General features: G+C 51.9%; 1 protein-coding gene across 1 annotated transcript; it reads right to left on the bottom strand.

Moving 5' to 3' along the window:
• Positions 1–8,098: 8,098 nt before the first annotated feature.
• Positions 8,099–9,256, bottom strand: LOC147596425 (E3 ubiquitin-protein ligase Topors-like). Its single transcript, XM_086771393.1, has one exon. It carries the CDS (start codon positions 9,254–9,256, stop codon positions 8,099–8,101), a length of 1,158 nt encoding a protein of 385 aa, XP_086627519.1.
• Positions 9,257–23,803: the final 14,547 nt, after the last annotated feature.

Below are 23,803 nucleotides of genomic sequence, written 5' to 3' on the forward strand. Positions count from 1 at the left end.
GGCCGTGTTTGTGCTCTGCGTTGGGCTGCGGAGAGCTGACGATGAGGAGCTGCTCCTTCTCACAGGCACTGATGCTGCCAAAGAGTGTCACACGCTACAAAATAGGGAGAGGCCATGGTCACTGTCTGGGACCTCCCATGTCCCAGGTAGGATAGGGGAGGACAAAATGCACCTGTCCCTCAACAAGGACACTTCCCTGGCTCCCCAAACCCCAGCACCCATTCCAGACCACCCCAGGCAGATGTTTCCCCGCACAGCTCACCTCTGCTCCTGCAAGCGTGTGCCGCAGTGCCCGGCTGCCTGAACCAGGCAGGGCCGGATAAGAACACGGGAATGGCTCTGGGATGGGCACCGAGAGCTGCCCAAGACAACCCCCGAAGTACCACCCAAAACCAGGAAAAGACTCGCTGTACGCTCCAGACCTCGCACACACGCTCGGCAGGAGTACAGGCTTGAGCCAGACTGAGCCAGGCTCTGCCCGCGCCCGAGTCTAAGCAGCAAGGGGCGTGAGGTCACGTTCCATCGCTCAGTGACATCACCATCCACCGCTCAAAGATTTCACGTTCCACCAGACGGTGACATCACTGTGGGCCATCTGCCCCCACAGGCACACAGCATCAGGCACAACTAGGGAACTGGCGCTTGACATCAAGGGCTGCAGATCACTTTTCCCCCATCAGGACAGCCTGGCAGGGGGGCGCGTGGCCAGAGAGGTTTTGGCCATCTCTGTGCTTGGGGGTTTCAAGCTGCAGCTGGACAAAGCCAGTCGGCACCTGGGCTGATCCCTGGGCTGACCTTGCTTTGGCAGCAGCTTTCTCCAGACTCCTCCCAAGCTCCCCTTCATCCGCATCCCTTCTCTCATCTTACCCTGATCCCGTGCAAAGTACCAAGTCTGGCAGAGTCCATGTCTGCAACTTTCCAGGGAAAAAAGAGGAAATCCTCTTCATTGTTTTCATCTTCTGCATTTCCATGGCACTCACCAGTTTAGTGTCTGCCTGCTTTGCAAAGGGTAAAGTTCTCCACTCATCCAGCGTCCCCGGGACGCAGCAGTTCAGTGCCACATCCCAGCGGTGCAGAGGAACAGACAGGTTGGGACCCCAACTGACAAAATACTTCTGCCTGGATCCATGGATAAAGCACACTTGTGAGGGATGTGTGCAGAAGACTCATGATCTTGAGCCAAGCCTTTCTACTGGTCTGGACATTGAATTCTGGCTATTTAACCATTTTGGGAAGAACCGTTCAGCTTTGTGTGTCTCTCACCACCCTGCCAGCAAGTACGGTAGCGGTGGACAAGAATTTGTGAGGGGACACAAGTCACTTTTGAACAGCAGGGTCACCCCGCATTACGCAGTCCCATAGTCTAATACCTATGGTGTCCCAGGTGCCCCCCATATATATATTAGAGATGTTAGCGTCTCGTACGTGAGCGGACACCCAAATCAACAAGCTCTTCAGGTCAGTGTTAGTAATAGCACAGTTCTGTTCCTCTAACACTTTTGTTGGAATCATTAAAACTGATTTATGTTCCTTTGAAGCAGTGCTTCTCGTTGTTCCCAGCAGCAGACACAGCTGCATCTCATCATACTTTAACCCACAACTCCCGAGGCTTTTGACAAAAATTCTAACAATAAATTTCTCCTCGGCTGACATTGACGACCTCATCTGCCCTGGCTGCTCCCCTGCGTCCGTTGCGCAGATTTAGGTCTCAGGGACCACGGCTCTTGTCGCCGCTGCTTTATTCTTGGTCTCACGGACCACAGCTCTTGTCTCTGCTGCTTTATTCTTGGTCTCGGGGACCGCAGCTCTGATCTCCGCCACTTGCAGCTCTTGTCTCTGCTGCTTTTTCTTCCAGCCAGGGGCTGCCACTAATCGCTCTCTTTCCACGAGTTAAGGTCCCTGTTCAGGCGCCATATGTGGCAGTAAAAAACACGGACTCCGTGGATGGTGTTCCAGACACCCCTATTGTTAGTCAGCAATAGTCTTTTATAGTTTATCTAAGTTACATGCGAAGTGCACACACTTAATCATCTAATTTGATTGGCAGCAATATACTGTTCACACGCCTTATGCTTCATTTGGGTTGGTTCTAGTTTTTTGGTTGTCTTTCTTATTTTTGCCTTTGGTATTTCCTTATCTTGTTCTAGTTGTTGTTTTTTGTTATTCAGCAAGTGCTGTTCAAGGACATACCCCAAATTCGTCAATGTCAAACAGCTGTGCTGCACTCTCTGCCTCCACACCTTGGACCTGCGGTGGTAGCTATTATATCTTTTTTCCTATCTTTACTTTTCCTTTTCACTCCCTTTCGCCTATCGAATGCCGCTTTACAGGCACAAGAATAAAGTTTGTGCTGTTTGATTGAAACTAAACCTGTTGGCATGTTCGCCGTAATTTTGCACTTTGAGGTCGCACTAAAAGAGCCATCACGAGTCCCGAGTGGACAGTGTCATTTTTAAATTGGTGTAGTCAGCAGGGTCCTGAAAGACAGAGAGGTGCAGGCTGTGTGTGGTCTGTAACAGGGGAAGGACGGTTCGGTCCAGCCGCACCTAACCCTACATCCCTCCGGATGAGAGGTGCCTAGAAAGCAAGGGGGCCGATCCAAATTTCCCGCACTCCTCACACACCCAGTGGACGTGAACTCGAGCTGAGGTTTGGACTCTGGCTGACGGGAGTTAATAATAAGATCTCTTAGTGCAAAAGCGGGAGCTGTGCTCATATGAATGAGGTCGACTACTCGGGGAAGTGAAGGGCGACTTCAGAGAGACTGCATTTGTGGAAACCAAGTTGAGACTCCCGTAGTAGATTTTGGTCTCTTCAACCACTCGGGGAAGAGAAGGGCGATGCAGGGGAACTGCGTGTGTGGAAACTGAGTTTAACCCCTGCAAAGTGGGTTTGGTCCCTTCGTAATAAGAATGGCAGGAAAAGTTGATGATCAGTACCCTTTGTTAGTGAAAAATCAAGACTCGTTTTAGGAGCTCTTGTCACAGCATGCTGCCCGGCCGTCCATACCTGGGCGAGATTGGGCTTGAGATAATCGGGCAAATTAGCAAAGCGTAGTAGATCGAATGACTTCCTTGCCGAAGGAGGCAAGGGTAAAATCTGGCAGAGGCAAAGCCATAGTTTGGCTTATTCTGGGTGCAAGTCTGGCAGCAGCAGTAGGGGAACACGTTAAGCAGTGTGACCAGGAGCAACAGATGACAGAGTCGCTCCAGATGACTCAGTCTTCCAGCGGAAGTCCTTCAAGAGACAGTATCCACCCTCCAAAAGAAGCTGCAGGAAGAAAAGGAACAAAATCTTTGCTAGAATCTATCTTGACAGAAGAATATCCAAAGAATTCAGAACTGTGGAGTGAGACAGATCTGAAGCCTGAGGAGAGAGGTATTTGACAGATAATCCCGACATACTCTCAGGAGGAATTACAAGAAGCGAGGGATCACTTTGGCAATCACCGTCGGGTGAGAACTTTCGTTAAAAAAAATATATTTTGATTTGAATTACAGGGATAGAGAACCAAAGATTACAACTAAGGACTTCCTGTACATCGCTACTGAGCTTGCCAAACTGGTGCAGGAGTATGGGTGCCTTGCCAAAAAATCCGAGACAGAGTACATATCGCGTGTGTCACTAACCGGGGGAGATCACTTTCAGCTAAGGGAAAAGGAGGCCGAGGGACACTGGGGTCTTTCTGACCACAGGAGATAATCGGGGGGGAATAGGGAATGGGGGTTATGGGCAGTTCATCACATGTCGCTTTCCACTGCTCCTTCCTCCGCAGGGGAAAAACTCCTCACATTCCTCCCCTGCTCCAGTCCCTCCCACGGGTACAGTCCTTCACCAACTGCCCCAGCGTGGACCCTTTTTCCACAGGGTGCAGTCCCTCCGCAACAGGCTGCCCCAGCGCGGGCCCTCTGCTCCTGCGGGGGCCTCCGTGGGCTGCAGGGGCACAGCCGGCCTCACCAGGGGCTGCACCACGGGCTGCAGGGGAATCTCTGCCCGCAGCACCATTGCTGCTCCCCCTCCTGCTTCGCTCCCCTCGGCGCCTGCAGCCGCTGCTCTCACAAGAAATCCTTCACAATGGGCTCAGGCAGACGCCTCTCCGGTTCCCTTCACAGCTCCTCTCCTCCCGTCTCTCGGCCGGGCCCAGTCGGGCCCAGCGGGAGGCCAGAGGCTGAGGGCCACAAGGCCCAAAAGGCTCTCGCCTCCCCCTCTCTACCTCTCGCTTCTGCTTCTTCGGATCTTCTGACTTTTGCTGTTTGGTTTTTTTTTTTTTGCCAAGCCTCACAAAAGCCTCACACTTTCCGTCCCAAAACTTCATTCTACATGGAGGGATGTTGTTCTCGTCAGAACAGAATCCCTCGCTAGAGCTGGGAAGCCACCTGTTCTGCCCCTTTCTGGATGTGGCCATAGCAGAGCCACTCCTCCAAATCTTCTTGTGTTGCAGCTTCTCTGTAACATTTCTAACTCCTCGGAGAAGATACAGACACATTTTCTGTCCCACAGGGTGAATCAAGGGCACTGGCTGTGACTACCACAACTGCTCACTGGGGACCTGGCCTTCGCAGGGGCTTTTTACCTCCATCCCATTATTTGCAGAGGACATTTGCTTCTCACTCCCTTGCATTTCACTGACATGATCAGTACCTCACTGCTTTAACTTTGCACTCTTTGTTTGCTCAGTCACGAGCTGCAAATAGGGGTGTCTCTCATGCATGTGCCCCACAGTGGGTCAGTCCTACACAAGAATGTTTTCACTGAAAGCCTTGCCGTGAACTCTGTCCAGCCGTGAGATACTGTTAGAACAGCACAAGAGATTCCGTCTGTCACTCCTAAACAGCACCTCTCTCTACTGCTTCTAGGTATTCTAGGCCAACACTCTAGTATTACAGTGTCCTGGAGACAGGAGAACTGAAACACTGGTACCTGAACCCCAGCAGGCCCAGTACCTGTCTGCAGGTAACCTGGAGCTCCTCACGACACGAGCCTGAACTTTGCCCTTCGTGCGGATGTTTTCCGTGTGGTGTCTGGGTGATGGGAGGGCTGGCTCAGAGCAGCGGTGCCGTTTAAGCAGCATGTTTTGGCAAAGCAGGCAGGTTTCCTTAGCTTCCCAGTGGAGAGGGACCCTGTACTCCCAGAGCCAGTATGGAGGTACCAAACCACGTGCATGGGACGGGGCGCCTGCGTCCAGCCCGGTAACTGGAGCCGCCTCCCAGCCCGCAAGGGCCATCAGGGAAAGAGTTTCTGCTTCCGGGAACTGGGAGGTGTCCGCTGGGAAGGGGCAAATACTCCAGCGCAGAAGAGTGTTTTCCCTCACATTCCAGTACATGGTTATCCCTACAAAGCGCTGTTTGGATGCAGAGAAGCTGTGCTCTGGAGCCTGCGTGCCCTAGAAGGGACACTGCTCTTCCAGTCGTGTGGGCTGCCCGGAGTGGATGGCAGGAGCAGGGTCCCAGGCCCGTTTGTCCACAAACCCCTCCGAGCTGGGCTCTGGGGGCCTAGGCCAGAGGTGGGGCATGGGGGTCACAGAAAGGCACTGGGAGAAGGGGGTAAAGTAGCACCCCGAAAGTCTGTTTCAAGGAAAGAGGGATTTATTTCTTTTTTTTTGAAAACGATTTGATGCAGCTAGCGCCGCCTCCGGGGTGGCCTCTTGCGGGGCTGTGGAGAGTCCTGGGGGCTGGCAGCCCTCCTCTTTGCGGGGCGCTAGGCCCGCATGGTTGATCTGTCCCTGCCCCGTCTGGGAGCAGAAGTTCTCCGGTTGCAGCCCTGGGCAGAGGGGCCTGCTGCCGCTACCTCCCCTGGTTCCACCTGGGGTTGCTCCTGCTCTGCAGAGATGGGCGCAGGTGAGGGGCAGCCAGGACCCCCGTGGACTGCAGCCTCCAAAGGACCATCTTCTTCCTCCACGTTGGACACTGCGGGGCTGCAGGAAGAGCAGCTGGAGATGGGAGTCTCCCCACCGGAGCTGGTGGAGCTGGTGGAGCTGGAGTTGGAGCTGGAGATGCTTGCGCTAGTGGAGCAGGTGCTGGCTGCAGGGCTGTTGTCCTCCTCCCCAGCAGTGCTGCAGTGAATCAGCCTCCCAGCCTCTTCACTGCACCGCTCCACAATGACATTGAAGAGGTCACGAACCAGTGGTTCCGTAAATTCCCCGAGGCAGTCCTGCAGTATGTCGAGCATGACTTGCTCATTCGGACCATACATGCGCAGGAAATGCAGGATCAGGCTCTCTATACTGTTTACGTGCCACCACCGAGCCCCTAAGATCAGCCTCAGTACAGCACGCAGCGAGGGCAGCACGGGATCAAGAAGACTTTGTTGTCTTTGGAAGAGTCCTGCCCAGACCTCGGGCTGGAGCCCACTCACTGCCTCTGACCCTGCAGCCCCCTGCCCAGCCGAAGAGTGTAGCCACTCTGGATAAGGAGGGGATGCTGCAGGGTCATGCGGGCTGTTTTGGGCCAGGCTGTCAGGGGCTCTTCCTGCCTGGCCGCTGGCGTCTTGTGACTCTTCACGGCTTCTGATGACGCACCGTAGGTAGTCATCTTCTCCCCGCACAGAAAACCTGACGATCTCTATTGGTCTTCCACAAATAGGGCATTCCGAGCTCCCCCTTATCCACCGCAGGATGCAGCCCACACAGAACTGGTGCTGACAGGGCAGAAGAGCATAGGCAACGCCATCTCGAGCATCATAGCAGATGGGTCAGCTCCACGCTGTCTCTGTGGCCATGTCTGTGCTCTGCAGTGGCTTCAAGAGAACTGAGGATGGGGAGCTGCTCCTCCTCCTCCTGGGCACCAGCACTGACAAAGGCTGTCACACGCTGTGGAGCAGAAAGAGGCCATGGCTACTTGCTGTGACCTCCCGTGCCCAAAGACGGTAGGGGAGGATAAAACACGGCAGGGCCAGGGAAACACTGGGGATGGCTGTCCCTGACTGGCCGATGACCAGTCCCCTCGGCCCCTTTGCCCAGAACACCCTCCAACCAGGGGCTGCAAAGCCCCCTTCCCCCTTGGCCGCAGTCAAACACCATGCAGCGTGGTTCCTCCAGCTGGCCGCAGCCACCAGCAGCCTTTCTTTGGCACGTTCCCCTTTGCAAAGGCACGCCTCGCCCCTGCCATCTGTTGCTGACAGCTCTCCCGCTGAAAAGGGGGACCTCTCTGACGGCTAAGGCCCCTGCCGCTGCACTCTCTGGGGCTGCTCGCTGCTTCCTGGCGAGACTGGCACTCCCTGGGCTGTCGCACGGTGATCCAGCAGCCTCGTCTTCCCCGCCCTTCTAAAATACACAGAAGAAAGGACCTCAGCTCTCCCTGTGGCCAGGGAGAAGGGCCCGCGATGCCACAAAGCCTGGCTCAGCCCAGGAGTTCCAGGAGCTGCTGCCGAGGCCAGCCTGCTGCTCTGTGCCGGCTGATGGGCCCTTGTGCCCCAACCGATCTGCAGCGAGAAGAGTGCCGATCAGCCAGGGCGAAGCCGGGCAGCGCCCAGGCCCAGGGCTGAGCGCGCATGGTAGCCCAGGAGACGCTGCGCAGGGAGGGCAAGCACAGCCTGCCATCTTGGGAAGGCAGAGCCCAGCACCTGAGCTGGCCTTTCCTCTCCAGCCCCCAGCACTTGGGGTCCCGTCCTGAAATGCTGTCCTGAGTGCCCAGCGGGTGGCTACACACCCACGTGCATGGGACGGGGCGCCTGTATCCAGCCCGGGCACTGGAGCCACCTCCCAGCCCTCAACGGCCATCAGGGAAAGAGTTTCTGTCCCCAGGAACTGGGAGCTGTCCACTGGGAAGGGGCAAATACTCCAGTGCGGAAGAGTGTTTTCCCTCACATTCCAGTACATGGTTATCCCTACAAAGTGCTGTTTGGATGCAGAGAAGCTCTGCTCAGGAACCCACGTGCCCTAGAAGAGACACTGCTCTTCCAGTCGTGTGGGCTGCCCAGACTGGATGGCAGGAGCAGGGGCCCAGGCCCACAAACCCCTCCGAGCCGGGCTCTGGGCGCCTAGGCCAGCGGTGGGGCATGGGGGTCACAGAAAGGCACTGGGAGAAGGGGGTACAGCAGCACCCAGACAGTCTGTTTCAAGGAAAGACGGATTTTTTAATACAGATTTGATGGAGCCCTGCTAGCTCCGCCTCCGGGGTGGCCTCTTGCGGGGCTGTGGAGAGTCCTGGGGGCTGGCAGCCCTCCTCTTTGGGGGGCGCCGTGCCCGCATGGTTGATCTGTCCCTGCCCCGTCTGGGAGCGGAAGTGCTCCGGTTGCAGCCCTGGGCAGAGGGGCCTGCTGCTGCTGCCTCCCCTGGTTCCTCCTGGGGTTGCTCCTGCTCTGCAGAGACGGGCCCAGATGAGGGGCAGCCAGGACCCCCGTGGACTGCAGCCTCCAAAGGACCATCTTCCTCCTCCACATTGGACACTGCGTGGCTGCGAGAAGAGCTGCTGGAGCTGCAGGTGGGAGCCTCCTCATCGGAGGAGCTGAAACTGCATCTGCTAGAGCTGGAGCTGGTAGAGCTGGAGCTGCTGGACATAGAGCTGGAGGAGCTTGTGCTCCTGGAGCTTGAGGTGCTGCTCCTGGAGCTGGAGGAGCTGGAGCTCGCCGCAGAGCTGTTGTCGTCCTCTCCAGCAGTGCTCAAGCGTATCAGCATCTCAGCCTCCTCACTGCACTGCTCCACAATGACATTGATGAGGTCATGGACCAGTGTTGCCGTATGTTCCTGGAGGCAATCCTGGAGCATCTCCACCAGGACTTGTGCATTCAGACCATATATGCAGAGAGTCTGCAGGATCAGGCCCTCTGCACTGTTTGCCTGCCACCACCGAGCCCCAAATATCAGCGCCAGCACAAAGCGCAGCCAGGGCAGCACAGGATTAAGGAGATGTTCTTGTCTTCGGAAGAGTCTTGCCCAGACCTCGGGCAGGAGTCCACCCACAGCCTCTGCTCCTGCAGCCCCCTGCTCAGCCAGGGATGGCATCCCCTGCGGAGAAGATGGAGGGGACGCCACAGGTTGATGGGCACTGTTTTCGGCCAGGCTGTCAGGAGCTCTTCCTGCCTGGATGCTGGCATCTTCTGACTCTTCACAGCTTCTGATGACGCACTGTAGGTAGTCATCTTCTCCCCGCACAGTAAACCTGACAATCTCTATTGGTCTTCTGCAAAGCGGGCACTCTGTGTTCTCCTTTGTCCACCGCAAGATGCAGCCTACACAGAACTGGTGCTGACAGGGCAGAGCACAAGCAGCGCCATCTCGAGTGTCGTAGCAGATGGGGCAGCTCCACTCTGTCTCCATGTTTGTGCTCTGCAGTTGCTTCAGGAGAGCTGACAATGGGGAGCTGCTCCTCCTCACAGGCAGCGACGCTGCCAACAGCTTTCACGCGCTGCATAATGGGGAGAGGCCATGGTCACTGTCTGGGACATCCCATGCCTCAGGGAGCGTAGGGGAGGACAAAATGCACCTCTCCCTCAACAAGGACACTTTCCTGGCTCCCCAAGCCCCAGCACCCTTTCCAGACCACCCTAGGCAGATGTTTCCCTGCACAGCTCACCTCTACTGCTGCAAGCGTGCGCCGCAGAGCCCGGCTGCCTGACCCAGGCAGGGCCGGATAAGAATACGGGAATGGCTCTGGGATGGGCACCGAGAGCTGCCCAAGACAACCCCCAAAGTACCACCCGAAACCAGGAAAAGACTCGCTCTACCCTCCAGACCTCGCACACACGCTCGGCAGGACTACAGGCTTGAGCCAGACTGGGCCAGGCTCTGCCCACGCCCGAATTTAAGCAGCGAGGGGCGTGAGGTCACGTTCCATCGCTCAGTGATGTCACCATCCACCGCTCAAAGATTTCACGTTCCACCAGACGGTGACATCACTGTGGGCCATCTGCCCCCACAGGCACACAGCACCAGCCGCAGCTAGGGAACTGGCGCTGGACATCAAGGGCTGCAGATCACTTTTCCCCCATCAGGACAGCCTGGCAGGGGGGCGCGTGGCCAGAGAGGTTTTGGCCATCTCTGTGCTTGGGGGTTTCAAGCTGCAGCTGGACAAAGCCAGTCGGCACCTGGGCTGATCCCTGGGCTGACCTTGCTTTGGCAGCAGCTTTCTCCAGACTCCTCCCAAGCTCCCCTTCATCCACATCCCTTCTGTCATCTTACCCTGATCCCATGCAAAGTACCAAGTCTGGCAGAGTCCATGTCTGCAACTTTCCAGGAAAAAAAGAAAATCCTCTGCATTGTCTTCATCTTCTGCATTTCCATGGCACTCAATTTCCAACGGAAACTTCTCTCCCTTTCACGGAGTTACAGTTGCCGTGGGAGGGGATCGCATGGGTCTGGCTGTTAAAACCTCATGAGATGACACTCCATGTTTTTTATTCCCAATGCTTCTTGCATAGATCAATGCCAGAGATAATGCATTCAGCCATTTCACGCCAGTCTCTGACTAAATCTTTGCTAAGCTGGTTTTCAAATTGGAGTTCTTATTTTCTGCAGTCCCACTGATACTTTCGTTCTATTTGTAGGGCTGCACAAATTTTGTTCATCACTCATCTTGTAAAAGGGGTTCTCCTATTGTTATTTAGCGTTAGGGGAACCCCAAATTAAGGAATTAGTTCTGCTCAGCAACATTTTTTGCAACAGATGTTTTGTCTGCATATTTACAAGGATAGCCCTCTACCCATCCTGATAATGCATCTAAAAGGATAAGGACATACTTACAATTACAGCACTGAGACATTTGAATGAAGTAAATTTCCAGATTTACAAACCATCTGCACCGTTTAGGGTGTGGAGCTATACCTGTCTCCTCCTGCTGTCCTGTGTTATGTGCTAAACAAACTGGGCAGCTGCTGACGCCGAAGTCACGGACACTGCTGACGACCAATATGATCAAGCAAATGCCAATTTATTGTTGATACATCCCGGTTAATATAGCCCTTCTAGTTCCCTATCATGCGCAAGCTCTCTACTAATTGGCTAACTATATCATGCACGCGCTCCTAGCTAAAATACGATTCGTTAAGTCTCTTTGTTCACGCGCACGGCTCTCTCCACCTGCACCCTGCTTCACGTTCAGCCCCCAGTCACCTATGCCAGCTGTTTTCCTTCTTCTCAAGGCTGCTTCGTTTACTTTCTCACAGGAAGCTTCATTACTTTCTCACAGGCGGCCTCATTATTTTCTCACAGGTGGCTTCAGTACTTTCTTACAGGCAGCTTCAGTACTTTCTCACAAGCGGCTTCAGTGATGTCCTTGAGGCCTGCTGCTCACAAACATAACAATTCCATTCGGTCTGGATTGTTCACTAAGTGCCCCTGGTACTCCAGGTATCCAACAGGCAGCTGCTACGTACTGTTGAGCTGTACTTGAACAATGTGGAGAAAAGTCAGTCTTGTCATTACCTGCAGCCACTGCAGACATTACCTGTCCCATTTTTCTACCAAGGCTTCTGTCTGCAGTGTTGCCAATCTAGCCAATTCATCGACTTTGCTGTTCCAGTGACTTGTTGGGGTATCGTCTTCCTGGTGGGAGGCCACCCACCCTACCAGGAAGGTTCCCTTTTTTGCTACAGAAGAGATTTCCTGCCATTTCTCCTTTTGCCAAACCGGTGTCCTATTTACTTCCCAGTTATTCTGTTCCCAAAAGGGAAGCCATTCGGTACATCCTTTAAACACTGCAAAGGAGTCTGTAGGTATATGTACAGGGACTAATGCCTCTGATTCCCGATCAAACACGCTCCATACAGCTATCAATTCTCCAACCTGTGCGCTACCTTCTCCTTCCGTGATTGTTTTGTCGCCTGTCCCTGTCTGGAGAGCCACCGCTTGATATTTCCAAACTCTTCCTTCCCGTTTGGATGAGGCATCGGTACACCAAACATTCTGTAACTGCTCTGAAAATGGAGGGGGGAAGGGTATTATTTTCAACTTTGGGAGTGGTCTCCTCCTGCAGGGGAAGGAGTTTAGGGGTTCCTTCCGTTATTTGGAAAATAGTACAACAGTGCTCAATTTGAGCACACCATTTCCCAATGGAGGCACGCTGGGCTATTCCACCAGGAGGAGGAGTTCCTGATAAAACCGGCTTTATCACTTTGAACGGTCCCCTTAAGATAATTGCTTGTTTACGAATGATCCTTTCCACCTCCCGAAGGGCAATGCTTATGACAAAGAGACCTTTTTCCCAAGTGGAATACCGTTTTTCTGCACCTTTGAAACTACGAGAATAAAATCCAACCGGTCGAACAGGGCCATCAGGTCCTCGCTGCCACATGTGCAGTGACAGTCCTGAATTCGCAAATCCCCATTCTATCTGCACGGGGTCTGTGGGGTGGATAGGGCCTAAAGCCTGGTGAGTCATAGCCGCAAAAATTAAAAGCCACAAAGCCTCATCATGAAGAGGGGTCCATTCCCAAGTTGCTCCTTTTCGCAACAGATCGTATAAGGGCTGCGCAATTATTGCAAAGACTGGAATGTGTTTCCTCCAAAAGACTAATAAACCTAAGGCGTGCTGCAACTCCTTTTTATTTTCTGGAATTTTTACCTATCTAGTGCTGAGAGGGTGTCTTGAGGAATACAGACTGACCCTCCTTTCCACCATATCCCCCAAATTTAACCTCATTTGCCGCAATTTGTATCTTTTCCTCAGGAGTCCCAGGGACTCTAAGTGATGTATAATCTTTTCCTGTGTCACCCGCACTGGAATTTTTTGATCTCCTCCTATCAAAACATCATCGATACATTGGTAAACTCTAACTCCCGGTTCAGGGGAAATTTGGGCTAATTCTTGTGCCAAAGCGTGATGTGCTAAGGTGGGAGAATGTTTGTAACCCTGAGGGAGGCGAGTGAAAGTATACTGCTGTCCCTCCCATGTGAAGGCAAAGCGATCGCGGTCCCCTTCCTGCGGTGGAACCATAAAAAACATATCTTTCACATCAGTTGTGGCCATCACCTGGTGAGCTTGTTCCTGAATAAGCAAAATTAGCTCAGCTGTTTTAGGCACTGCCACTGTCAAGGGGCCAGTATTAGCACTGAGCCGACGATAGTCCACGGTCAGTCTCCACTGTCCAACTGGCCACACTGGGGAGTTGTACGGGGAGTGGGTGAACATTAAAATTCCCCGTTGTTTAAGATCCTCAATCACGGGGGCTATCCCTTCTCGGGCCCCCAGTGGCAAAGGGTAGGGTTTCACATTAGTCATCTTGGACGGGGGACGGGCAGGTGCCACTTGTAATAAATGCACTGCTGTCCAGGACATTTGGGAGAGTTTCCTAATTTGAGGAGTGCCAAAAGACCATGAATTTCCCTGGGTATCATACCACTGTCTGCCTTTCAATACGTCCATGCCCAAAAGATTTGTCGGAAAAGGGCCTATTGCAGCCTTAGTGTGCACTGGATCTTCCTCCCCGGGCAACCATAATGTTACTGAGGCCATAGATACCAATTGGGTTTTTCCCAAAGCATTTAAGATAACAAGGTTTCTCGACAAAGTCAAAATTCCACATTGCTCCGCCTTAGTCTGCATCAGTGCGGTGATTTGTGCTCCTGTGTCAATTAAAAAGGTTACTGGTTTTTTTCTGTGGCCCTACAGCCACTGTCATCATTAAATCTCCTCTCATATTTAAGGTGAGTTGCTTTATAAACATCCATCCTCCGTTGCCCCCCCTCCACCTTCGGGGAACGTAGGAACTAGTTTCCCGTCGCTCTCTTTTCTACATCAGTTTCTTCCCTAAGGTCTTCAATGGTGGGGCGCTAGGGGTTGTTTCAAAACTGACCTTTTGCCCCGACCATCTTTGTACCAGTTTCTCTAATGTCTGTGTTGGAAACCCATCCATCAAATCTTGGGGAACGCCTGTCTGGAGCCCCAGTTGCCACCATTCCTGACGGTGGAGGGGTCTCCCTCTCGCAGGAGCAGTAAGTCGGACCAACTTAGAATCTTGACTTCTCTTGACCAGTGCTGGCCGCCCTTCACCTCTTTCTGTGGCTCGTACAGCTCTGGTTTCGGTTCTTTGCCCAAATCCACCAACGAGACCGTGTTTCCTCCCAAAATTTATGAGTTCTTGGGCTACTTCTCCCCAGGTCCACATTTTCCTCCGTGTCCTTCTGTGATCGGGGGTCACTGTTCCCTCCAGAGCACCTGTAAGTCTATCTGCTACAGGGGTACTTTGTATCTTCCCCTGTAGCTGGATCCCAATGGGTTTCAGAGAATCAGGAAGTCCTCAAATTAGAGGAGTAATCCGTTCTGGATCCACAGGCATCATCATTGGAGAGCCCTGGTTAGGTTTGAGCTCTCTATCATACATCATTGTTGTGGTTTTGTTTAGTGAGGGGGAGCCTAAGGTGGCAGCTTCTGTAGGAAACTGCTAGAAGTCGCTCCCCTTTGTTCAGGGCACTCGCCCGGGCCTAGGGCGGACCCGCTGCTGGCCAAGGCTGAGCCGATTGGTAGCAAAATGTTCCATGATAACGCCTCTGCGATATCGTATTTAAGAAGGGGAAATCAGGAAAAAAATAAAGAGAAGAGAAGATGTGAAGAAGCTGAGCGGGGGCAGATGCGCAGAGGGGGAGGCGCAGGCCTCATGGGCCTTGCAGGCCTCACCCTCTGGCCTCTCGCCAGGCAGCCGACTGGGCCCGACTCAGCCCGGCCTGGCTGCAAGAAGTGGAGAGGAGATGAGCTGGATGATGTGAGAAGATTCTGAGAGGCGTCTGCCAGCCTTTGTGAGGAACTTTTCTTGTGAGAGGAACGGCTGCAGATGCCAAGGTCAGTGAAGAAGGAGGGGGAGGAGTAATGCAGCTCCTGGCCAAGATTCCCCTGCAGCCTGCAGTGACAACCATGGTGGAGCAGGTTGTCCCCCTGCAGCCCATGGAGGTCCACGGAGGAGCAGAGATCCACTTGGAGCCCGTGAAGGACCCCACACTGGGGGAGGTGGATGCCTGAAGGCGGCTGTGGCCCGTGGAAGGCCCGCTGGGGCAGCCGTTCTGGAGAGACGGCACTCCGTTGAAGAGATGACCCACGCCGGAGCAGTTTCACGAAGGACTGTGGCGTATGGGTGGGACCCCACAACAGAGCAGGGGAGGAATGTGAGGAGTTCTTCCCCCGACCATGAAGCAGTGGCGTAAAACAATGCGTGATGAACTGACCGCAACCCCCATTCCCTCTTCGCCCCTGTGCCGCTCGGGGGGGGGGTGGGGGAAGGTAGTAGAGATAATGTTAAGCTCGGGAAGAGGGAGGGATGGAGGGAGGTTATCTTGTTCTCCGTCTCATTATCCTGCTGTTTTTAGTAATAAATGAATAATTTTCCCCAATTCGAGCCTCTTTCACCCATCACAGTAACTGTAAGGAGTTTCTCCCTGTCCTTATCTCAAACGTCGAGCCGTTTTTTCTTACATTATCTCCCCCTATTCTCTCGGAGGGTGGGGGGAGTGAGAGAGAGACTGCATAGTCTGGTCCCGATCCGGCCTGAACTACGACAATCATTTGCAAACAAGCAGCTTTTTGCACACTCTCTACCAGTTGATCCTGTGATGGCGAGGGGGTCTCCCCTCTCCAAAGGGTTCAGCCCCCCAGCCCAATATGCTGCCCTCTGTGTCAAAAACCATGGCGCCCGATAATTATCGGTAGTTAAAAATACGCCCGGACCCCAATATCCTTCTGCTTCCCTTTCTGACAACAAGATTCCATCCCCCCCTGACAACAACACTCTCCAGACATATTCTGTTTCTGATTCCTTTGGAGTCCTTGCAAAATCCTTCTTTAATTTTGCCAACACAGTTGCTGTAAATGGAACCTCTTTAGTAATAACTTGGGGATGGTTATCGGTTTCTCCCTCATACACATATTCAGTTTTAACTAGCGGATACATGTGAGGAGGGTTCTCTACGATTTCTTTTGCTTTTTGCAAGTCCCCCTGAGGGTAGATTTGTCTGATCCCCTTCTCTTCTAACTTCAATGCCACCTCTCAACGCAAGTCATTTTCTCTCCACAATTCTTCCTTCAAAGTTTCTTTTAGTAAAATATTCCGGTGTTTCTCCTCCTCTAACAACTGCTTGGTCTCTTTTAGTTGTTCTCCTAACGATTCAACTGCCAGTTTCAAAGAGTCTGTCAGGGCATTATCTTGGCACAATCTCTGCCTCCTGTCTTCTATAGCTGCTGCCAGACTTGCTCCTAAAACGGCACAAATTATACCTTTACCCTTTCCAGGTCTTGCCCTTGCCTCCTTTCGCAGGACAGTTATCACGTCAACAACACTCTGAGGCTGAAACCAGTGGTCTTTAGCCCACAATTGTCCTTGAATTGAAGCACACAAACTATGTGTTTCTAAAACGGTAAACACCTTCTCGATTTCTCCCTCAGATGAGGGGGCAGAATCATGAGCGGTTTCTGTCATGATGCACGACTGAAAGGGGAACAGTGTCTTGAGGGGGAACTATGCCTTACTTCACAAGTTTTCCCTTTGCTGTTGCCCTCAAGAGGCCACACCTTACCACAACACAATACAAATTTCTTCCCAAGTTGCCTCCTCAGAGGCTGGCAACTGAATGCCCTCTCAGTCTACACTGACAAATTTCAACAGGTTCTGGTGGTGGTCAATGGCTCAAAGTCCAAGTGGAGAGCGGTCACGTGTGACGTCCCCCAGGGGTCCGTGTTGGGCCTGGTCCTGTTCAACATCTTTGTCGGCGACATGGACAGTGGGACAGAATGCACCCTCAGCAAGTTTGCCGACAGCACCAAGCTGTGTGGTGCCGTCGACACGCTGGAAGGGAGGGATGCCATCCAGAGGGACCTTGACAGGCTGGAGAGGTGGGCCTGTGCCAACCTCATGAAGTTCAACCAGGCCAAGTGCAAGGTCCTGCACCTGGGTCGTGGCAATCCCAGGCACAAATACAGGCTGGGTGGAGAATGGATTCAGAGAAGCCCCGAGGAGAAGGACCTGGGAGTGCTGGTGGATGAGAAGCTCAACATGAGCCGGCAATGCACCCTTGCGGCCCAGAAGGCCAACCACATCGTGGGCTGCATCAACAGGAGCGTGGCCGGCAGGTCGAGGGAGGTGATTCTCCTCCTCTACTCTGCCCTGGTGAGACCCCACCTGGAGTCTGTGTCCAGTTCTGGAGCCCCCAACATAAGAAGGACATGGACCAGTTGGAGGGGGTCCAGAGGAGGGCCACGAAGATGATCAGAGGGCTGGAGCAACTCTCCTATGAGGACAGGCTGAGAGAGTTGGGGCTGTTCAGCCTGGAGAAGAGGAGGCTCCAGGGAGACCTTATAGCGGCCTTCCAGTCCCTCAAGGGGGGCTACAAGAAAGACGGGGAGACGCTGTTCAGTAGGGCCTGTTCTGAGAGGACGAGGGGTAATGGTTTTAAAATAGAAGGAGCTAGATTTAGATTGGAAATTAGGAAAAATTTTTTTTACAATGCAAGTTGTAGAACACTGGCACAGGTTGCCCAGAGAGGTGGTGGATGCCCCATCCCTGGAAATGTTCAAGGCCAGGCTGGATGAGGCTCTGAGCAACCTGCTCTAGTTGGGGATGTCCCTGCTCCTTGCAGGGGGCTTGGCCCAGATGACCCTTGAAGGTCCCTTCCAACCCTAACCATTCTATGATTCTATGGTTCTACAATATCTAATCTAAATCTACCTCCCTCTATTTTGAAACCGTCACCCCTTGTCCTGTCACAACAGGCCCTACTGAAGTCTCTCCCCATCTTTCCTGTAGGCCCCTTGAGGTACTGGAACGGGGGATCTCATCCAGAGAGGGGAGATCTCATGAGAGGGGCTCATGTTCAACCAGCTACCTACCATCACCCCTGGGTCCCTTTCTGCCAGGCAGCTCTCCAGCTTTCCAGCCACTCATCTCTACAGCCTTGCATGGGGTTGTTGTGACCAAAGTGCAGGATCCAGCTCTTGGCCTTTTTAAACCTCATACAGTTCACCTCAGACCATTGATCCAGCCTGTCCAGATCCCTCTGCACAGCCCTCCTACCCTCGAGCGGTTCGACACTCCTGCCCAGTTTGGTGGCATCTGCAAACTTACTGAGAGAGCACTCCATCCCCTCATCCAGATCATTGATAAAGATCTTAAACAAGACTGGCCCCCAAACTGAGCCCTGGGGAGCACCACTTGTAACCAGCCACCAACTGGATTTAACTCTGCTCACCACAAGTCTCTGGGCTCAGCCATCCAGCCAGTTCTTTACCCAGCAAAGACTAAGGGTAAAGAGAGAAGGGGTGACAGGCATCTAACGCAGCCAGCACACCTCTCAGAAACAGAAGGGATCCTTAATATAAAATAATAACAAGGAAGATATCACAGTAAAATAACTGATTGGTTACCCATACTTTTCCCGCTGCCCATGGTTATATATGTTCTCATTTTAAACATTTAGGGAGATCCTCTTCATTAGCACACTCATTATCCATAACAGGGTGTATTTTTGAGCATTAAAATCAACCAAGGGCAATTCAGGACATGAATTTTGGTCAGGGTCCAGTCTAGATTTATATAACAAACCACAGATCACCTACGCACAATATACACTTGACAGATCTGTAAATTGTCATTGACCAGGATGCATATCCTGCCTGGTAGAGGGAGTTTCCATCGCCATCGCCAAGGATACCTGGCCTTTGTAACCATTATTTTGTTCCTGCTTACTGCAATACTAACTATGCATCTTTTCCTCTTACTCTGAAGCTGTAATTTTTGTTCTGGAGACACCTTATGTTGTCTGCTCTTTTAAAAGACTGGAAGAGAAGATATTATTTCTTTGGTAGACTGATACTCGTGAACTGATTATTAATCCAGTTTTTAACAAAACACTTAGGAGGTCAGATAGCAGTGACAGCATAGTGTCGACTAGCTTGAACACAGCAGGATAGAGAAGCCATGAAAACAAAGAACACTTTATTTTGAAATTTAATAGGTCCAGTTAGCTGGACAGGTTACTCCATCTGCATAAATATGTTCATAAATGACAAGTGAATTGACAAAACACAGACAAAGGATTTGCCAGAAAAAAAAAAAAGTAGATTGCTCTTGTCTTAGTCTCTTGTGTTCTGAGAAGTTCAGATTAATTGATCTGCACTGTAAATTAGTTAAAGTCAATGAATGACAGGATATTTCTCACCTTTGTGTGGTGGAAGAGGCCAATTAAGTCAGCTGCTCAATCCCTTTTTTACAGAACTAGTGACTAGTCAATAATTCTCTGAGCAGATTTATGCAGCTGGTTATCTCTGCCTTCACAGTAACTTTGCCCTTGTCCCTAACAAACTGTTTCTTTTGCATTCAGTACTGCTTTGTCCCAATTAATCAGAAGCTTTTGAATTGTTAATCTTATTTTCTGATGTTACTGAGACTCTCTAGCTTAGTGCCTCCTGCAAATTTAATATGGGTCCACAGTCTGAGTCCCTAGTGCAAATACTGCACAAGAAAGGTCTGTGGAATTTCACTTGATAGGTTGTTTCACTGAAACATGAAAGCGGAGTGCATTTTTTTCTCCCATCTAACCCTCCTTTTGTCCCCTAGCTTGGCTTACAATTCTGCTCTGTAGGACAAGATTCTTGCTCTACTCCAGGAAAATCACAGTGATCGCTCCTTTCCTAGCAAAGAGTATGTTACACGAGTTACTGTTGTCATTAATGCAAGGTCAAAACACATATGTCAAAAATCGGTGCGACGCAGGGCTATTCTTAAGTGCTTTAGTGCTAATTTTGGTTACTTACGGGCAACTGGGATAGGAAATGATGCTACACTGCAACCTGCACTAACCCTTTGCTTACAACAGAAGCCTGACTTCCAGAAACTCTGCCTCCTCTAGGAAGGAAGAGGGGCACTTAGAAGATGCAAGGCCTTGTGAGACACAGCCGTTTACTGGTTTGCAGCTTGGTCTCAACAGGACTGAATTTCAGAAAGTCATCACAAAGAACGGCAACGTAAAAACTGTTCCAAAGTTCATCTAAAAGTATTTGCTGCTAGGTGGCAAATCCTCAGGTTTATGGGAATTTTTAAAGGAAAGCATTGTTAAATGATTGTGTTTTGTAAAAGCTTTCTGGGAAGAAAAAAAAAAAAGGTGAAAATAACATGAAAAGATATCTTTTATGAAAGAAGCAAATAACTTCACAAAAGTTTCACCTGTCAGTTCATCAAACTTTCCCATGAAATTAATTGTGTGACACAAGTGATTTGCTTTCTCTTGCTCTTTGTAGCTCATTTCCTGTATCTATGGAAAGGCTTGTGGATGCACGGGCTTGTTGCATCTGTGTGAGCACTTTTGGGAAAAAGACACAGCAACAGGCAGGTGCTGGGTTCTGGTTTAGGGTCACGCAGTAAAATAATCAGAAATATTCTGAAACAAGTCACCATTATGTGAGGTCTTTTTTCCTTACTAGCTCTTTGTGAAATTAACCTCTTAAAACCACCAGAATGGAGGGGAATTTGCAAGTAACTCATATCTAAACAGTTTTAAATGAGGCTTAGGTGATCTAGTGTCCAAAATTTCACCTGTAAAGAACAAACACTCAAACCCGACTTTTCAAGAGTCCCAAGGGCCTTAAGAACAACTAGAGATGAGATAGGGATCAAAGCTCTGTTGAATGCCAACCACAGCTTTAACGAAGCCCACAAAGCAGTGAATTCTCTTACAAGTTTTACACACCTGACGCTTAGGAAACATTATTCGGTTTGATTTGTGCTAAGGGGAAAGCTGAAAGAGGGGAGATTCTGATTTCAAAAAAGAAAAAAACCACCACAATGTGCTCAGCCTGGCAGAGGAGCAGGGGCCCGGGGCGGCTCCGAGATCTCTGTCCTGGGAAATTTTCAAGGCGCAGCTGGATGTTGCCTGATCCTGAGGTCTCAGTCTGAATTCAGCACTGACAGAGGTGTCCGTCCACGCATGTTTGGATTCACAGACATCCCTGACTTTTTTCTGAAATGCTAAGTTTAGGAAAGGTGTTTCAGGGAGCAGGGGCTTCCAGATGCCAAAGGTGCTTTTGGAAATATTTGTGGTAGTCTGTGCCGTCCTTTGCGCTGCGCTTTGCGATCCAGCTACCATGTCCCACTGCTTCGGGCCGACGTGCGCACAGGCTGTGCTGCTGCCAGACTCCTCGCCCCTCCTGCCATGCCGTTCGGCAGACCTACTCTCTAGAGAGGCGGCAGTGACAGCTGCAGGGGGCCGGTTGGTGAATTCGCTCTTTTACTAACCCCCACGTCAGCGCAGAGCTGTGAGAAGCTGCCCTTTGCCTCTGCCCTCCCCTCACCCCCAACAGTTTCTGTCTTTTCCCAGTGGCACCGGTGCCAGTGTGGGGTGGCTGGGGCAGCTCTGGGGGAGGAGGCCAGGGGCTGCTTGCAGAACGTTCCAGCCGCTTCCAGCCAGTTCCAGCTGCTCCAAGGATCAACAGCCAAGCACAGCCCAGCCCCTCAGCCATGGGTGCGGCTGCCCAAACACAGGGAAGAGAGGGCAAAACCACTGGCTGAGGAGAGGAGTGAGGAGAAATGAGTGAGGGAGAGGAGATGGAAGAGCAAGGAGGGGCAGGCAGCGCGGAGCAGTGCCTGGGGCTGGAGCAGATCTGCCCTGCCGCCTGCAGAGAGCCCACGCCGGGGCAGGGGAGAGCCTGAGGGGCAAGGAGCCACTGGAGAAACCGGTAAGAGCTGGGCGTGGCTACAGCTAGGCTGTCCTCTGTAACAGGAAACACTCAGAATGACTGAAAAATGAAAGTTTCGCTGTATCAGTTACAGAATTCATTTTTGGGTGCGCAGTATAAATATGCATGTACCATGTGATGCAGGTGAAATATTAGGAGAAGTCATTGTTTTGGGAGATCCCCAAAGTAAAGGAGGAGCAAGGTTTGCTAATTGCCATAAAAGGTCGACCCCGAACAACGAGGCCCCTGAGAGCTTTCCCCACCAAGGATCAACATCGACATCGATCGTGACAACCGGCAGTACGCTGCCTGGATCTGGGGCCATGGGGATGCCTTGGACGCGCGGTGGTAGCTATTATAACTTTCTTCCTATCTTTACTTTTCCTTTTCACTCCCTTTCGCCTATCGCATATGGCTTTACAGGCACAAGAATAAAGTTTGTGCGGTTTGATTGAAACTAACCCCATTGGCGTGTTGGCCGTAATTTTGCACTTTGAGGTCGCACTAAAAGAGCCATCACGAGTCCCGAGTGGACCGTCTCATTTTTAAATTGGCGTAGTCGCAGGATCCTGAAAGACAGCGAGGTGCAGGCTGTGTGTGGTCTGTAACAGGGGAAGGACGGTTCGGTCCAGCTGCACCTAGCCCTACATCCCTCCGGATGAGAGGTGCCTAGAAAGCAAGGGGGCCGATCCAAATTTCCCGCACACCTCACACACCCAATGGACGTGAACTCGAGCTGAGGTTTGGACTCTGGCTGACGGGAGTTAATAATAAGATCTCTTAGTGCAAAAGCGGGACATGTGCTCATATGAATGAGGTCGACTACTCGGGGAAGTGAAGGGCGACTGCAGAGAGACTGCATTTGTGGAAACCAAGTTGAGACTCCCGTAGTAGATTTTGGTCTCTTCAACCACTCGGGGAAGAGAAGGGAGATGCAGGGAAACTGCGTGTGTGGAAACTGAGTTTAACGTCTCCAAAGTGGGTTTGGTCCTTTCTTCATAAGAATGGCAGCAGAAGTCAATGATCAGTACCCTTTGTTAGTGAAAAATCAAGACTCGTTTTAGGAGCTCTTGTCACAGCATGCTGCCCAGACGTCCATACCAGGGCGAGATTGGGCACAAGATAATCAGGCAAATTAGCAAAGCGTAGTAGATCGAATGACTTCCTTGCCAAAGGAGGCGAGGGTAAAATCTGGCAGAGGCAAAGCCATAGTTTGGCTTATTCTGGGTGCAAGTCTGGCAGCAGCAGTAGGGGACCACGTTAAGCAGTGTGACCAGGAACAACAGATTACTGAGTCGCTCCAGATGAATCAGTCTTGCAGCGGAAGTCCTTCAAGAGACAGTATCCACCCTCCAAAAGAAGCTGCAGGAAGAAAAGGAGCAAAATCTTTGCTAGAATCTATCTTGAGAGAAGAATATCCAAAGAATTCAGAACTGTGGAGTGAGACAGATCTGAAGCCTGAGGAGAGAGGTATTTGACAGATAATCCCGACATACTCTCAGAAGGAATTCCAAGAAGTGAGGGATCACTTTGGCAATCACCGTCGGGTGAGACCTTTCGTTAAAACAGAATATTTTGATTTGAATGACGAGGATAGAGAACCAAAAATTACAACTAACGACTTGCTGTACATCGCTACTGAGCTTGCCAAGTTGGTGCAGGAATATGGGTGCCTTGCTAAAAAATCCGAGAGGGAGTACGTGTGGTGTGTGTCTCTAACCAGGGGAGATCACTTTCAGCTAAGGGACAAGGAGGCCGAGGGACACTGGGGTCTTTCTGACCACAGGAGATAATCGGGGGGGAATAGGGAATGGGGGTTATGGGCAGTTCATCACATGTCGCTTTCCACTGCTCCTTCCTCCGCAGGGGAAGAACTCCTCACATTCCTCCCCTGCTCCAGTCCCTCCCACGGGTACAGTCCTTCACCAACTGCCCCAGCGTGGACCCTTTTTCCACAGGGTGCAGTCCCTCCGCAACAGGCTGCCCCAGCGCGGGCCCTCTGCTCCTGCGGGGGCCTCCGTGGGCTGCAGGGGCACAGCCGGCCTCACCAGGGGCTGCACCACGGGCTGCAGGGGAATCTCTGCCCGCAGCACCATTGCTGCTCCCCCTCCTGCTTCGCTCCCCTCGGCGCCTGCAGCCGCTGCTCTCACAAGAAATCCTTCACAATGGGCTCAGGCAGACGCCTCTCCGGTTCCCTTCACAGCTCCTCTCCTCCCATC

This window comes from Chlamydotis macqueenii, chromosome Z (assembly GCF_036417535.1).
Source record: "Chlamydotis macqueenii isolate bChlMac1 chromosome Z, bChlMac1.mat, whole genome shotgun sequence".
Lineage (NCBI taxonomy): Eukaryota > Metazoa > Chordata > Aves > Otidiformes > Otididae > Chlamydotis > Chlamydotis macqueenii.